This window comes from Mauremys mutica, chromosome 20, assembly GCF_020497125.1.
Source record: "Mauremys mutica isolate MM-2020 ecotype Southern chromosome 20, ASM2049712v1, whole genome shotgun sequence".
NCBI lineage: Eukaryota > Metazoa > Chordata > Testudines > Geoemydidae > Mauremys > Mauremys mutica.
Window position 1 is genome coordinate 1,122,428 of NC_059091.1, and position 17,312 is coordinate 1,139,739.

Here is a 17,312-nt window from a genome sequence, read left to right on the forward strand (position 1 = left end):
ATAATCTGGAAAAGATTCTGAACTATCACAGTAAGTGGAACAATAGCTTTCACAACAGGAAGAGGGGTTATTCATGACTCTCACTTTCAGCTCACGCGCCAGGAAAAAGTAAACAGCCCCTGAACCTCTGCTGCTTCCTGGCTGGAAGAGGTAGGTAGAATTGTCACTGAATTAAAGAACTCTAGATATGGGAGTGTAGCGGGGTGGTCACTCGCTCCTGCCCTGAGGGGTTTAAAGACAGCTCTGGGAGAGGGCTGTGGTAGGGGAAAAACTACTAGGCTGGGAGGCAGCTTCAGATGTGGCCACGCCCTAATCAGGCCTCAGCTGGCCCCTATAAGAGGCACTGAGCCAGGAGCCCAGTCAGTCTCCCTCTGCCTGCAGAGGGAGAAGGGCCTGGCTGCAAGGTGCTAAGTAAGGAACCTGGATTGGAGCAGGGCTGGGGAAGGGCCAGAGTTGCTGGGAGCTCCGGCCTAGGAAAGCCCCAGGCTGCAGGCCTGGTAAGGCCTATTAGGTACTGGGTTGCAGAGGACAGACCATGGTTAGGCAGAGGCAGCAGGTCCAAAACCCCCTTTGCCTATGATGAGTGGTGTACACTGCAGTCCGCCCCAGTGAGCGGAGACTAGACAGGGACTGGCAGTAGCTGAACACAGAGGCAAAGTCGGGATAGTGGGTGGGGGAGACCCTGAGACTGAGGGGGTTCTGCAAGGAGAGGCAGAAACCCAGTAAAGGGGGCACTGGGTCCTGGGATGGACACGGGGGCCAGGGTGAGGTAAGGTGGATCACTGGCCTGCAAAGGGCGCTCCTGGCTGGAAAATGAACTAATTCCTGATGATGACCAGCAGGAGGCACCGCAGGGGTGAGTCCACACCCTTACAGGAAGCTAAAAGGTTGCTCCCTCCCTACAGTCTAAGAGTCTCTGCAGAGTCTAAGGAGAGGTGACTATTAATAAACACTGCCTCTGTTTTATAAATAAAGCCTAAAATGCAGTATTTCCTCTGGTCCAGAGATGATGCTTATTTTTTACACAGATCAACAGATGATAAAAAAAACCCTAAGCAAGAACAGAGAGCAGTAAAAACACCAATGTAAATATTCAAATTAATTGAACGGGGCAAATTCTTAATTCTGATGTTGAAGCCACAGGGTACCTTTTCGCTGCAGAGTTAACTCAAGTGTAAATAACAAGTGAGACCAGCAGCACTGCTAAATAAAACTCAAGTGGCACAGTGACTGTGTTAGCAGAAGACAAGGTGTGCTCTGTACCCCCTGATGGGACAGCCACCTCTAGTTAAAAGCATCACCATACTCAGGTTAAGGGGTTTTGTATATTGAGAAGATTCAAGTTGGGGGCAACACTAATTATAACTAGAGTTAACATGACAGTGAAGACAAACCCTTGCATACGCTACAATCGTCATCGTTATCAACACTAGCTGAGCTACTAAATAAGAACATTACACCTGGTCTATGCTTAGAAGTTAGGTTGACATAGCTATGATGCTCAGAGGTGTGGAAAATTCACCCCCTGAGCAAAGTCATGCCAACCTACCCCTGCTGCAGAATGCTTCTGTTGACCAAGTTACCGGCATTCAGGGAGGTGGAATTCGTGCAGCACTGCAAAAACCCCTTCCATCATTGTATGAAGAGTCTACACTATGGCTCCACTGCAGTGCCATTGTAGCACCCATACCATAGACATTGCCTTTAGTCAGTGTATGTCACTCACAAAGGAGGGCCTGAAAAACAAAAGCTCACATAGGTGTGAATGTCTAAACTAAAGGTATGTCTACACTATGGGATTATTCCGATTTTACAGAAACTGATTTTTGGAAACACTGTATAAAGTCGAGGGCACACGGCCACACTAAGCACATTAATTAGTCCATGTACCGAAGCGAGCGTCGACTTCTGGAGCGTTGCACTGTGGGTAGCTATCCCATAGTTCCCGCAGTCTCCCCCGCCCATTGGAATTCTCGGTTGAGATCCCAATGCCTGATGGGGCCAAAAATTTGTCACGGGTGGTTATGGTTAAATGTCGTCAGTCAATCCTCTTTCCCTGAAAGCAACGGCAGACAATCATTTCGCACCCTTTTCCCTGGATTGCCTGGGCAGACGCCATAGCACAGCAACCATGGAGCCTGTTCAGCCTTTTTTCACTGTCACCGTATGTCTACTGGATGCTAACAGATGCGGTACTGCAGTGCTACACAGAAGCATCCCCTTGCCTTTGCAAGTTAGCAAAGATGGTTACCAGCTCTACTGTACCATCTGCTGCTGTCATGGGTGCTCCCGGCCAGCCTTGGTGAGGTCAGTCAGGGGCACCTGGACAAAAATGGGAATGACTCCCCAGGTCATTCTCTTCTTTAAGTTTTGTCTAATGGAGAGTCAGTCCTGCCTAGAATATCAGGCAAGCCTACTAAAGAACCAGAGAGGCAAATGGCCGCTCCGGGTCAGAGCCCCAGACATCTCGCAGAAATGATGAGCTGCATGCCATTCTAGGGGGTGCCTCTGCAACACCACCACCCATTGCTTCCCTCCTCCCCCACCCCTCCTGGGCTACCGTGGCAGTTATCCCCCCATTTATGTGATGAAGTAATAAAGAATGAATGAATGAAGAAACAACACTGACTTTATTGCCTCTGCAAGCAGAGATCAAAGGGGGGAGGGGAGGGCAGTTGGCTGACTGCAAAGTAGAGTGAACCACCATTCTGCACTTCCTCAGCCTATAGATGAAAATGGGAATCTGTGACAAGCACTAGGATAGAAGAACAGGCAGGACTGAATCTACATGTGTGTGTGGGCCTTTGACTGACACTGGTAAAATACAAAATGTCCCAGGATATGTATGTTGGGGGACAGTTCTAAACGGCAGCTTAATTTTTTTATTTGCAGCAAAATGTAGAGGTCTAAGTATCTGATTGTGATCCCTGGTAGCAAGGGGTGGGCGCGACCACGCGGTGCTGCTGACTGGGGAGAGCAGCCTGAGGCAGAAGCCTCCAGCTGGCATCATATTCCAGGTAGGACTGAATCTCCATTAGACAAAACTTAAAGAAGAGAATGACCTGGAGTCATTCCCATTTTTGCCCAGGCGCCCCCAGCTGACCTTAACGAGGCCAGCCAGGAGCACCCACGGGATGACGATGATGGGTATCAGTCATACTGTACCGTCTGCCATCCGCAAGGCAAGGGGATGCTGCTGTGTAGCGCTGCAGCACTGCGTCTGCCAGCAGCATCCAGTAGACATACGGTGACATTGAAAAAAGGTGAGAAACTATTTTTTTCCCCTTTGCTTTCGGGGGGGGGGGGAGGGGCTGATGACATATACCCTGAACCACCCGTGACAATGTTTTTGACCCTTCAGGCTTTGGGAGCTCAGCCAAGAATTCACATGGTTTTCGGAGAGTGCGGGAACTGTGGGAAAACTACAGTCATCAGTCGCCCCTCCCTCCGTGAGCGTCCATTTCATTCTTTGGCTTTCTGGTATGCTTGTCTCAGTGCCTTAAATTTCACACAGCACAGTGCTGAGTCCCTGTTGTGGCCTCTGTCCATCATAGCCTTGGAGATTTTTTCTATTGAAACGGAGTTCTGATAGAACAGATTTATCTCCCCATACAGACATCAGATTCAGTATCTCCTGTATGGTCCATGCTGGAGCTCTTTTTTGATTCTGGGACTGCATGGTCACCTGTGCTGATCAGCTCTGCACGCTGGGCAAACAGGAAATGAAATTCAAAAGTTCACAGGCTTTTCCTGTCTACCTGGCCAGTGCATCTGAGTTCAGATTGGTGTCCAGAGCGGTCACAATGGTGCACTGTGGGATAGCTCCCAGAGGCCAATACCGTTGAATTGCGGCCACACTAATCCTAATTCGAAATAGCAATACCGATTTCAGCGCTACTCCCCTCGTTGGGGAGGAGTAGATATCGATATTAAGAGCCCTTTATATTGAAGTAAAGGGCTTCGTTGTGTGGACGGGTGCAGGGTTAATTCGGTTTAACACTGCTAAATTCGAGATAAACTCGTAGTGTAGACCAGGCCTAAGTGCTGAAGCCTTTGTAGTGCCATTACTTTTGAAAATACTTGGGCCTTCTCTACACTGGCAAGTTTCTGTGCAGTAAAGCAGCTTTCTGCAGTGCAACTCCTGAGCTGTACACACTGCCAAGCCACTTAGTGTGCAGAAACTGCACAGTTGCAGTGCTGTAAAAAAACCCACCCAATGAGAGGCGTACAGCTTTCTGTGCTGGGGCTACAGCGCTGTGGTGCCATCTTTCAATTGCAGCGCTGTGATTGGCCTCTGGGAGGTGTCCACAATGCCAGTTCTTGCCTCTCTAGTCATTGGTTTGAACTCTACTGCCCTGCCCTAAGGTGACCAACCGTGAGCCCAACTCCTTAAATTCCTTGGGAATTTTGAAAGTCCCCTTCCTATTTGCTCAGTGACACGTGCAGTGGTCTCAGTGCATCTTTCCAGCTGCTCATGCCTGCTCCATGCACAGGCGATCCCCTGCTTGGAGAATGCCAAGCTGCTGGACCTCATCAGCATTTGGGGAGAGAAGGCTGTCCAATCCCAGCTGCGCTCCAGCCATAGGAATTATGATACCTACAGACAGATTTCACGATGCATGACAGAAAGGGGCCATGACTGGGACACACTGCAGGGCAGGGTCAAAGTGAAGGAGCGTTGGAACGCCTACCACAAGGCATGGGAGGCAAACCGCCACTCCGGTGCTGCGCCCACGAGCTGCTGGCTCTACAAAGAACTGGACGCGATACTCGGTGGTGACCGCACCTCCACTGCAAAGAGGACTGTGGATACTTCAGTGATCCAGAACTGATCCCTGTGGGATCTCACTCGTTATGCCCTTCCAGCATGACTGTGAACTACTGATAACTACTCTCTCGAAAAGATTTTCCAACCAGTTATGCACCCACCTTATAGTAGCTCCATCTAGGTTGTATTTCCCTAGCTTATTTATGAGAAGGTCATGCGAGACGGTATCAAAAGCCTTACTAAAGTCAAGATATACCACATCTACCGCTTCCCTACTATCCACAAGGCTTGTTACCCTGTCAAAGAAAGCTATCAGGTTGGTTTGACACAATTTGTTCTTGACAAATCCATGCTGTCACTTATCACCTTATTATCTTCTAGGTGTTTACAAACTGATTGCTTAATTATGTGCTCCATTATCTTTCCAGGTACAGAACTGACTGGCCTGTAATTCCCCGGGTTGTCCTTATTTCCCTTTTTATAGATGGGCACTAGATCTGCTCTTTTTCCATATTAAAAAAAAAAACCCTAACCAAATTTAATTCAGAGCGTTTCTTTTTAAAGGAGAAACCAGTAAGGTGGGCTCAAATAAGTGGAGACAAATATTGGTTCCAATCTTATATGGGTCTCAAATATTTTCACCACAGTTGTTGTGGAATTATTTTAAAACTCAAGATTGATGCATGGGGGGGGAGGAGGGAGATGGAGAAATCAAGCCATTAAATTACTAACTACCTCTTAATAGAAAGATACATAGATAAGGGATAAAGATTATTTCTTGGGACATAAAAAAAGTTTTGAGGGTGATAAAAGAATAACATGGCTGTCAGCCTAAAGTTGTTACCAAAACTTCATACCAGGATATTCCTGGATAGTTGAATTCTTCGAAAACAAAGGTTTAGTTTTTTTTAAATGGCCTAGGGAAAACACAGATTAAAAAAAAAATCAAAAGGTGAGATGACTATTTAGAAGTAATAAAAGGTTGCTCCAGGCTATGAATGTAACAGAGCTTGGCTTGCTCAGACAAGCACACAGAAAACGTACATAGCAGCAATAAAGGAATGCTGGGTGCATAGCAAAACGCACATGGATAAGAAGCAACACAAGCAAATGGGGGTACAGACAGCAGTAGAGGCAGGCTGTGTCTAAGGCTTTGTCTAGACTGGAACTTTGTCAGCAAAACTTTTGTCATTCAGGGGTGTTAAAAAACATCCCCCCGAACGACAAAAGTTTTACCAACGAAAAGCGCAGGTGTGAACAGCACTTTGTTGGCAGCAGCACTCTCCTGCCGACAAAGCCGCTGCCACTCGTGGGGTGGTGGTGGACTTTTTTGTTTGCAGGAGAGCTTTCTCCTGCCGACAAACTGCAGCTACATTGTGCACCTTTTAGCAGCATTGCTATGGCGGCACAGCCGTGTTACTAAAAGCAAGGTAGTGTAGACAAAGCCTAAGAAACAGGTGGGAAACTCAGTGACAGCTGCGGAATTCATCATCACTTTTAAGAGAGTGTATTTGGGCTCTGTCTATACTGTATCTTTATTAACTCTGCTAGCAACAGTGTTTTCAACCAAAACTGCGACCAACAACCGTCTTCCAACATGGCGGTTGCTAGCAATTTCCTGTCCAGGGTGGGCATATTTGATGCGTAACCATAATTAAAAGTAGAATAAATATTATCCGCAGGCTGTTATATTTTTCTTGCTCTATGGCTCCAAGTACGGTCTCTGTTTTGCCAGTTGGATAAGTTTCTCTCAACCCTGAGAAAACCAGTCCTGCTACTGGGTAGAGGTTGTCAAGATAAAGAGAACATCCTCGTACGTTCCCACTTAAGGGGACTCTGTGGGAGCAAGCTCAAAAATCTTGATGTCACTTTAGAATGTTCCCTGGGCGCCAAGAGTGGATTTTCAGATGCACAATTTGCACAACCTTAGCACTATATCCCATTACAACCTTGTAACAGCAGCATGTAGCTTCAAGACGATTACTGCAACTCTCAGCAAGGAACCTCCATCACTTGCAGCTTGCTCAAAAGGTAGCAACATGTCTGCTCATTAGTTTAAGCAATACTAGGCCTGCATTCTTTACATTGGGTGCCTATAAAGGTGGAGAGAATGATTGTAATTTGACACTCATTTTCGTTTTGTTTCATTTTTACAGCCCTAAACTTTATAGACCTCAGATACAGTAAAGACTTTCTCCTGGAATCTTGACCCAGGGGGTCAAATAATGGCCAAGATTTTTTTTTAAGAGAGACTAGTGATTTTGTGCACACATCTTGACACACCTTTAAGGCAGCTGATTATTAGAGGGCAGGAGCTCAGCACTTTCTGAAATTCTTTTAAGGCACCTCAAGTTGGTCACCCAAAATCATGATTCACTCTTAAAAGGCCTGCTTTTCACTTTTCTCACCATTGCCTCTCAGGTTGGCAGGCAGATGCATCTTTCTTGTGGTGGATGTGGGACTCTTTCCCACCCACCCACCCCTCTGAGACCTCTCTCAGTCCAACTTTTCACACTTAAATACCTCAAGATGATGCTCTACTACAAACACTGATTTTTAATTTAACTATTGTTTGTCTCATATTTGTTATTTTTCTCTCACCTTTTACAGGTCCAGTCAACTGATTGAGTTTTAATGGAGGTGTTTCTCTGTTTGTGTGTGCTAATTGTGTTGTTAATTCTGCTGCACAGCTGTAAGGTATTAAGTGGAGGAAACTTAAGTAAAATCATCATCATGTGGACTGGATGAAAGATCAAGACTAAATGTTTTAGAAATGCCCCTGGTCCTCCTGCCCACCATTCCCAAAGAACTCCTGTCTGCTTACAACCCACAGAACATTCCCTGAGCTGAATTACTTTTCACTCATTTGAGCATGATTGCTTTGAAGGCTGAACACAAAAGCAATAAATCTAATACACAACCAACTCTCACTATGGAGAGAGCAATGCAACTTAGATTTTAGGTTAAATATCAGGAATCTGTACTTGTGAATTGGGTTGTCAAATTCTGTACAATGCATTTATTGTTGACAAATGTTAGCAAACTGTATATTACAAGATCCATACTACAATATGCAATAAACAACCCACAGCTAGAGATGGCATCCATAACAGGTCACTGCAGAGCACAAGTGCAGTGATCTTCATACTTTGAACTTGAACAGCACTTTTAATTAGAGGATTTCAAAGTACATTACAAAGCATACCAAGTATCATTAACACCATTTTAGAGACAGGGAAACTTAGATGTTAGTAACTTGCCCAAAACTGGCAAAAAGCATTCCAGGGGCCTGAAGTTTCAGCATGTGGAAAAGTATCTGAACAACTATTCTGTCTCTCTCTCTCTCTAAGGGTATGGCTACACTTACAGCTGTACAGCACTGGGAGTTACAGCTGTCTTCGTACAGCTGTGTAGGGAAAGCACTGGTGTGTGGCCACACTCACAGCTACCAGCACTGCAGTATGGCCACATTTGCAGCACTGTTGGGAGTGGTGCATTATGGGCAGCTATCCCAGCGTTCAAGTGGCAGCAACGTGCTTTTCAAAAGAGGGGGGTGGGGTGGAGTGTGACAGGAGCGGGGAAGAGAGAGTGTGGATTTTTGGAGCCGACACTGTGTGTCAGCTCCCTGCCTTGCAAAATCTGAACATTTCCTCAACCCCTCATTCACTCTTAACTGCAAATAGCCTGCAGACCAGATAAACAGCTGCTCCAACGGACTCCCTTTCTCCCTCTCCCCCCGCTGTTTCTCTCCTCAAGCAAACACTAGCTGTAGACATTCATCCCCCTGCCTGCCTCATTCACAGCAAACAAGAGCTGTGTTTGTTTTGTAGATAAGCAGCTCCCGGAGCCCCGAGTTCACAACAAAACAAAGAGAGTAATTTAGTTAAAAGCATTCTGGGATATCTCCTAATACCCTGGAGGCCAATAACAGCGCTGGTGTGTGGCCACACTTGACGAGCAGCGCTGCATCACCAGCGCTGCACTCGTTATACCCCAAGCAGACCAGGTGTACAGCCAGCGCTGCAGCCAGGGAGTTGCAGCGCTGGATGTGCCTTGCAGGTGTGGACAGTTACTAAGTTGCAGCGCTGTAAAGCCTCCACCAGCGCTGCAACTCTCCAGTGTAGCCAAGCCCTAAGAGTATGTCTACACTGCAACGTAAGCCCAGGATTTGAACTAAGGCTCAAGCCTAACCTCTCCTTCTATCTATGCACAAATCATGCTAATCCAGATCCCAGGACTCCACAGGAGTGGAATATCTGAGCCTGAATCAAGCTGATGTCCAGGGTTCTAACCCTGTTGCTTTGCAGTGTAGACCTAGCCCCATTAGATTCATGCTCTGGGAGTCCACTAAAAGTAGAGGGAGGGATAGCTCAGTGGTTTGAGCATTGGCCTGCTAAACCCAGGGTTGTGAGTTCAAGCCTTGAGGGGGCCACTTAGGGATCTGGGGCAAAAATTGGTCCTGCTAGTGAAGGCAGGGGGCTGGACTCGATGACCTTTCAAGGTCCCTTCCAGTTCTAGGAGATTGGTATATCTCCAATTATTACCTTATTATTACCTTTATTCCACAATCCCATAGGCTGGCTATCTTCATCTGCCGGACGGTCAAGTTTTCCCTCCAACAAAAGGCTACTGACCACATATTGGGAGGGCACTAGGAAGTCTAGGATATGGGTGGTTGGACCCCAGGGGGATACGCTGGACACAGAATTTGGGACCCAGAGTTCAACAACTCCTAACCTGGGATTACAAATGAGCGTAGACACTCAAGCCCAACGCTAACAAACCCAGTGTCTGCTAACTCAAGTTCTACTAACCCTGAGCTTACACTGCAGTGTAGACATACCCTAATGCTACAGGAGACATATATCACAAGGTGAATGCAGACTAGGTCAGGTCAGTCAGCAGCAACCCAGGTGCTATGGATTCCAGAACTGGGAGAGATGGAGGTATCAATATAGCTCTTTAAAAAGTCAATGGCAAGTCAAAATACCTCAAAATAAGCTGTCCTACCGACTCTGCAACCTGCCAGGGCAGCATTCTCAGAATTAACAAGGCACTGTGATTCATCCCATTGGAGATATATTTTGTTCACTCAATTCTCACCCAAATGCCCAGTCTAACTTTCTACTCTCCCAAAAATATCCAGACAACCACCTTCCCTGTCAGCCTGATGGACAACCAAGGCAGAAAATGGAGACAAAATGGAGGTTGGGAAGTCTGAGTGTTCTGCTTTCTGTCTTTTCTTCCTCCTGAAGAGCACAAATATCTTCTCTGGAGAGCTCTCTTTCCCAAATCCAACCTCCCACAGGGCAACATTCTATTTTGCCTGCTGAGTCTCCACCCCAGCTTGAAAGAAAAGACATACACACAAAAAACTTTCCCAGATAATAAAATTTATGATCGATGCACCTTTCAGCAGTTGGGATCCAATTACCAAATTGCACTCTCAAGATAAGAGGCTGAGCCTCTGTGCAGACTCTCTCCTTCATAATCTCACTGTATTAGAATTGTAAATGATTTACAAGACACTAATTTTCAACTCTGCCTTATGTAAAGCAAAAATCCAGGGAGGTTTCTTAGCCAGACAGGAACACACTGCAGATCCCCGTAGCTCCTTGGAGGAACTGAAAGAGTACCTATGAGTTTACATGCATTCTGAAGTAATCAGTGTGAGCAAATTATAGGAAGAATACATTGCAGGTCTCCCCAGCTCAGTAGGGGCACCTCCCTGTTTACAGTCAACTTAAAGAGTCACAGATCTCTTTGTAAACTGCTCTCTGCATCTAGATGACATTCAGTTAGAAGAGAAACTTGTGTGTTGCTGTAACAAACCATTCAAGGAAGAAAACCCACACTTCCTCATAATGCTGAAGAAAGAATGGGGGAATGAGAGGAGGAAGAAGAAAGCCACAGAAAGCAAAAGAACTGCAAATACAGTTCAATCTCTGAGTCATCAGTGTTACTGCCAATTGTGTGTCAAGGAAGCCATTTGATTTAATAATTCCCAAGGCCTGGAAGGTGGTATGTGCACAATGGGATTTTATTAGATAAATGTGAATGTTTATGACATGTTCTAAGTGGTGAGGTGGGAGGAGGAAGAGTTGATACATGCAAAGTAATGTACATTGGAAAACAGTCTCAACTATACTAATGATGGGGGGTCTGAATTGGCCAAAAAAAAGTTCTTGGAGTCGTGGATATTCTCTGAAAACAGCTGCTTAATTTGCAGCAGCAGTCAAAAAACAATGTTAGGAACCATTAGAAAAGGGATAGATAAAACAGTAAATATTATAATGCCATTATATAAAGCCCATACCTTGAATAGTGACTGCAGTTCTGATCACCCCATCTCAAAAAAAAAGATACATTAGAATTGGAAAAATACAGAGAAGGGCAACAAACATTATTGGGAGTATGGAACAACTTCCACATGAGGAGAGATTAAAGACTGGAACTGTTAATCTTAAATAAGAGACTACTAAGGGGGGAATATAATGGAGATCTGTAAGATCATGAATGGTGTGAAGAAAGTGAATAAGGCAGTGTTATTTACCCCTTCACAACACAAGGACCTGGGGTCACCCAATGAAATTAATAGGCAGAAAGTTTAGAAAAACAAGCTAGGTATCAGCATGACCGGTGTCTCTGACAATATGCTTTTGCAAAATACAAACTAAACCTGACCTACAGTGGGGTAGAGGTATGAAAACATTCATTAAAGATATAGAAAAGCTCTCAGATGTAGATGAACTACAAAGCCAGGAAACATAACCCAGAAGTTATGGTGATGATGAAAGAAGTGTTAACATGGAAGCCCCTGTACTAGATCAAGTGTGGTACCCTGTCTCTGACAGCAGCTAATACCTGATGCTTCAAAGGAAAATTATAATCTTCTGCACTTCTCCCCAAAACCAATATCCCTGGGCCAGTTATTCAGTGCTGTACATGGGAAGAGGAGGAGGGATTACATCCTGACCCCTGCAACAAGGAACATTCCATCACAAAATTTCCTGTCATTGTTTGCTACTGAGTGTGGACACTTGACCAGGGCCAGCCCTGGCACGCTAAGATGGGAACTGTGCCCCCAGGTCCTTTGCATTGGATGGCATGATGCTTCAGAAGAAGAGCGTCAGAAGGCAGAGCAAAGGAATTCTGGGATGCTTGTCTCTCCCTCACCCCCTTTTTTTTTTTTTTTGAGGGCAGGATGGAGGGAGAAGGGGAGGGAGAGACAGAAGGGAAGATGGTTGCTTTTTCTGTTACTGTTTTGTTCTATTTTTCCTTTTTCTGCTTCTCTCCTTCACCCACCCCCCTTCTTTGATGTCCTAGATCACTTATGTAGGCTCAACACCCATAGCACTTTACATATGATGTCTGCAAAAGGAAACTGACTCGTTCCCTAGTCAGTTTCCTTCTACAGCCCTTTTCATAAATAAAAGGTTTTGCCCTTGTTGCACAGATAAATTAACTACCATGAATCAGTCTTCTATCAAACTATTTACTGAAAGAACCAAAGCAACCTGGTTAGTTCTCCTCTGTTGTCTCTCTGTGTAAAAGCCCTTTGGGAAACAATGCCAAACACCTCCCTTCTGTGTCACCTATGCATAAAATCTCACCTGCACTTGGTGTACAATGAGAAACAATCAGGGAACTCATGCACCACACGAGAAGAATGAACATTTTCAAGTCTATTATTTATGAATAATCTGAAACCCTAATGAGAAGAAATTCCAATGTTTTTTTAAACCATATGCAAGGTCCCCCATCATCAAAATGCAACATAGGGTGCAATTATTTGCTTGGAACTAGGAGGAGTTTAACAAAAGTAACAGACCAGGTGGGCAAGTCATCTATTTTTTCTGCCCTCTGGTGAGTTTTACAAGGAAACTGTGGCAGAGCTAACCACTTTTTATCTTTAGCTTTGGGTCAGACGCAGTGATGGACAAAGCACTCAAAATATTCAAGTGCAGGACAGCAGCAAGCAATTGCATTTCACTTGTCTGAAGAAACTATCCCAGGTTAGCCTACAATCACAATTTTTCTAGCTTTACAGGCACTGAAATAAAAGAAAATTGAATCCTCAGAGTACGTCGCAGAATCATCACAAGCCTGAAGCATCAACAGATCTGGATGTCAGACTTCAAAGGTGGAAAAGCCCTAGATCATGTTGTGCATTTCCCTGCAAATTCAAAGCTGCTCCCTGCAGTACATTTTCTAGTGTTATGTAATATTCTATTTTATTTTCATGCAAACTTAAATATGGTTTTCTGTACATGAAGCAAGCATCAAGAGAAATGACTACGCTTCATGTTTTATAGACTAAATGGGATTGGGCAAACAACTCCCCACATCCTTCAGTGAGAAAGTCTCAGATGGTAACAGTGTAGTGTGTGTGTTTTTTAAATCCTAACTGGGTGCTACCTCAAAGAATTACTTTAGGATACTGTTCAGTACATTTCCCTTTCTTCATGCTGTTGACACTAATATGAATAAGATTCTATGCTTTCAGGTTTTGTGTGTTTTTACACAGGATGCTGTTCCTACACCCACCGTTCTCCCTTTCTTCATTCTAGATAAAGCTGTAACAAAGACCCAGAAACGTAGACATTTGGGCTCGGGCTGGAGCCCACACTCTGAGACCAATCCCCTCACTGGATTTCAGAGCCTGGGCTCCAGCCTCAACATGCCACACCTGCTATTTTTAGCCCCACAGGCGAGTCTGAGTCAGCGGATCCAGGCTATGAGACTCATTACTCCAGGTCTTTTTTTGCTGTGTAGATGTACCCATAGGTACCCAAAGGCTGTTTGGTGACCTGTGCAAAGAGAGTTTGGTGGGTATCCATCAGCTTTCTCATGGATAGGTGTCCCCCATCACAAAAAATAGTGCCACAGTTGGGACTACCAGGCTCCCTCACTGGCAGTCTGAGAAAAGGGGCCAAGGACTGAATGAAACTTGAGATACACTGGAAGAGCAGAGTGGAGGAAGCTTGCCCTGCTATTGCCCATGCTATATTTTTCCAGTGGATAAAGAGGACTTCAATTTCTACCAATGTCAATCTGTCACCCTGCTCAGAATCGTAACAGTATTTCTGAACTGCAGAAGGCATTAGACATAAACTGGCTGGTCAGAAGGTAGCAATTCACACACAAATAAGGCTTGCATATCTATCATATAGCTGAAAATCTCCCAGGGTCTCATGGCTATTAACTCTCACAACATTTCTGGTACAGAAGGAAATATCACTGTCTGGCCTTTACTGATAGGCAGATATCCCCAGGTACCACACCAAGAGGTACCTCTCCCATTCCCTGACATACAACATCTAAAGATGCAGGTCTCTGATCCTGAGGATTTGGGAGCCTGAGGGGCACCTGAGTTTAGTGGGGAAGATGTCCCCTGAATAGATGAGTGGTGGAACCCCCAAGGGCTGGAGACGCACAGCTCTGGTTCCTGTGGGGCTGGAAGATGCTCTGGAAACCAATCCCCAACCCTACTCCCAGGGTGCTCTAGGCATATCCTGTGGGGCACCCAGGCCTAGCCCCTATGTGGGCTCTGGAAAGCTCTCCCTGGCCAGCTGGGAGCATACCCTGTCAGGTGCTGGAAAATTCTATGAGAGTTCTCCCTGGCCCTTTCCCCCTGGGAGGGAGTGCACTGGGGGGCCCAATTCCTCAGCTCTAGTCCCTAGGGATGTTCTTGGAGACAGGGACAGTTCTCTAGAGCAGAAGTTCAAAAAACAGAGGTTTGGGCCCCCCTCAAGGGGTCACGAGGTTATTACATGGGGGGTCGCGAGCTGTTAATCTCCACCTCAAACCCCGCTTTGCCTCCAGCATTTAGAATGATGTTAAATATATAAAAAGTGTTTATAATTTATAAGAGGGGGGGGTCGCACTCAGAGGCTTGCTGGGTGGAAGGGGTCACCAGTAAAAAAGTTTGAGAGCCACTGCTCTAGAGGTTGTGGGGGGAGGCTGGCTCCTCAGCTCCAGTCCGTGGGGATGCACTAGAGAGCTGTACTGGGCCCTGCCCCCAGGGGGTGCCATGAGGGTCTAGGGGAGGGCTCCTCAGCTCTGGTCCCTGGGGATGCTCTGGAGAGTGGTGCCCAGCTCTGTCCCCAGGGAGTCCTGGGGATGCCCTGGGGGGCTCCTCAGCTCTGGTCCCCGGGAGTCTGGGGGGGGAGGGCCCTGGGGGGGCTCCTCAGCTCTGGTCCCCGGGGATGCTCTGGAGCACGGTGCCCAGCCTGGTCCCCAGGAAGTCGGGGGGAGGGCCCTGGGGGGCTCCTCAGCTCCGGTCCCCGGGAGTCCGGGGGGGCACTGGGGGGGGCCCCTCAGCTCCGGTCCCCGGGGATGCTCTGGAGCACGGTGCTCAGCCTGGTCCCCAGGAAGTCAGGGGAGGGCCCTGGGGGGCTCCTCAGCTCCGGTCACCGGGAGTCCGGGGGGGGGAAGGGCCCTGGGGGGGCTCCTCAGCTCCAGTCCCCGGGAGTCCGGGGCAGGGAAGGGCCCTGGGGGGGCTCCTCAGCTCCAGTCCCCGGGAGTCCGGGGGGACATTGGGGGGGCTCCTCAGCTCCGGTCCCCGGGGATGCTCTGGAGCGCGGTGCCCAGCCTAGTCCCCAGGAAGTCGGGGGGGGCTCTGGGGGGCTCCTCAGCTCCGGTCCCCGGGAGTCCGGGGGGGAGGTCCCGGGGGGGTTCCTCAGCTCCGGTCCCCGGGGATGCCCTGGAGCGCGGTGCCCAGCCTAGTCCCCAGGAAGTCGGGGAGGGCTCTAGGGGGCCCCTCAGCTCCGGGCCCCGGGGATGCTCTGGAGCGCGGTGCCCAGCCTAGTCCCCAGGAAGTCGGGGGGGGCTCTGGGGGGCTCCTCAGCTCCGGTCCCCAGGAAGTCGGGGGAGGGCCCTGGGGGGCTCCTCAACTCCGGTCCCCGGGGATGCTCTGGACCGCGGTGCCCAGCCTGGTTCGCAGGAAGTCGGGGGGCTCTGGGGGGCTCCTCAGCTCCGGTCCCCGGGGATGCTCTGGAGCGCGGTGCCCAGCCTGGTCCCCAGGAAGTCGGGGGGGCTCTGGGGGGCCCCTCAGCTCCGGTCCCCGGGAGTCCGGGGGGACATTGGGGAGGGCTCCTCAGCTCCGGTCCCCGGGGATGCTCTAGAGTACGGTGCCCAGCCTGGTTCGCAGGAAGTCGGGGGGGGGCTCTGGGGGGCTCCTCAGCTCCGGTCCCCGGGAGTCCAGGGGAGCTCCTCAGCTCCGGTCCCCGGGGATGCCCTGGAGCGCGGTGCCCAGCCTAGTCCCCAGGAAGTCGGGGGGGCTCTGGGGGGCTCCTCAGCTCCGGTCCCCGGGGATGCTCTGGAGCGCGGTGCCCTGCCTGGTCCCCAGGAAGTCGGGGGGGGCTCTGGGGGGCCCCTCAGCTCCGGTCCCCGGGAGTCCGGGGGGACATTGGGTGGGGCTCCTCAGCTCCGGTCCCCGGGGATGCTCTGGAGCACGGTGCCCAGCCTGGTTCGCAGGAAGTCGGGGGGGGGCTCTGGGGGGCTCCTCAGCTCCGGTCCCCGGGAGTCCGGGGGGGGGAGGTCCCGGGGGGGCTCCTCAGCTCCGGTCCCCGGGAGTCCAGAGCGGGGGAGGGCCCTGGGGGGCTCCTCAGCTCCGGTCCCCGGGAGTCCGGGGGGGGAAGTCCCGGGGGGGCTCCTCAGCTCCGGTCCCCGGGAGTCCGGGGGGGGGAGGTTCCGGGGGGGCTCCTCAGCTCCGGTCCCCGGGAGTCCAGGGCGGGGGAGGGCCCTGGGGGGCTCCTCAGCTCCGGTCCCCGGGGATGCTCTGGAGCGCGGTGCCCAGCCTGGTTCGCAGGAAGTCGGGGAGGGCTCTGGGGGGTCCCTCAGCTCCGTTCCCCGGGAGTCCGGGGGGGGAAGGGTCCCCGGGGATGCCCTGGAGCGCGGTGCCCAGCCCGGCCAGACCGGGCCGCTCCGTACCGGGACCCCGGCCGCGCTCACCTCTCGAACAGCAGCCTGACGGCGAAGATGCCCAGCGCGAGCGGGAAGGCGGAGAGGACGTGCCCGGCCTGCGGGTACTGGGGGCCGCTGCCGCCCTCCGGGCCCGGCTCCCCCGCCAGGTCCGCCCAGGTCACGTTGTGCGGCAGCCAGAACCGCTCGTTCCAGAACCAGGCCGAGAGCAGCGCCGCCGCGGCCGCCGCCATCTTCCGCCTCCCCGCGCCGGCAGCAGCCAACGGGCCAGGGCGGCGCTCGGGGCCGAGCCCCGCCCCCCCGCGGGGCCCCGCCCCCAGGCCCTTGCGGCCGCCCACGCTTGCGCCCTCGAGGCAGCAGCCTCATGCCGGGGCCACACCCCGGAAAACGGCGCTTCGCGTGCGCCGCGCAGGAGCCCCCGCGCGTGCACCCTGAGGGGACTAAAACCCCGCTCCCTCGGGCCGCGAGCATGCGCGCTGGAGGGCCCCGCCCGGAGGGGGGGGGGCTGAGCCTGCCGCGCCCCCTGTGTGAGGAGACTGGAAACCGTGGCTGGGCCTGAGGGGGCGGGGCGGGCCTCGCTCCCCCTCCCGCCTTGGGCCCCGCCAGCCGCAGCCCCTCC

The 17,312-nt window shown here is 50.1% G+C and overlaps 1 protein-coding gene across 2 annotated transcripts in view; it reads right to left on the bottom strand.

The window, feature by feature from the left end:
* CERS5 (ceramide synthase 5) overlaps window positions 1-17,067 on the bottom strand; it is a 45,591-nt gene extending 28,524 nt beyond the window's left edge. Inside the window, exon 1 of one of the 2 annotated variants that reach the window (XM_044994809.1) lies at window positions 16,724-17,016. In XM_044994809.1, coding sequence (XP_044850744.1) covers window positions 16,724-16,926 — 203 coding nt within the window. In that variant the 5' untranslated portion in view covers window positions 16,927-17,016. Of the gene's footprint in view, window positions 1-16,723 lie in introns of both variants that reach the window. The other variant, XR_006574535.1, reaches the window with a different exon arrangement.
* Window positions 17,068-17,312: the final 245 nt, after the last annotated feature.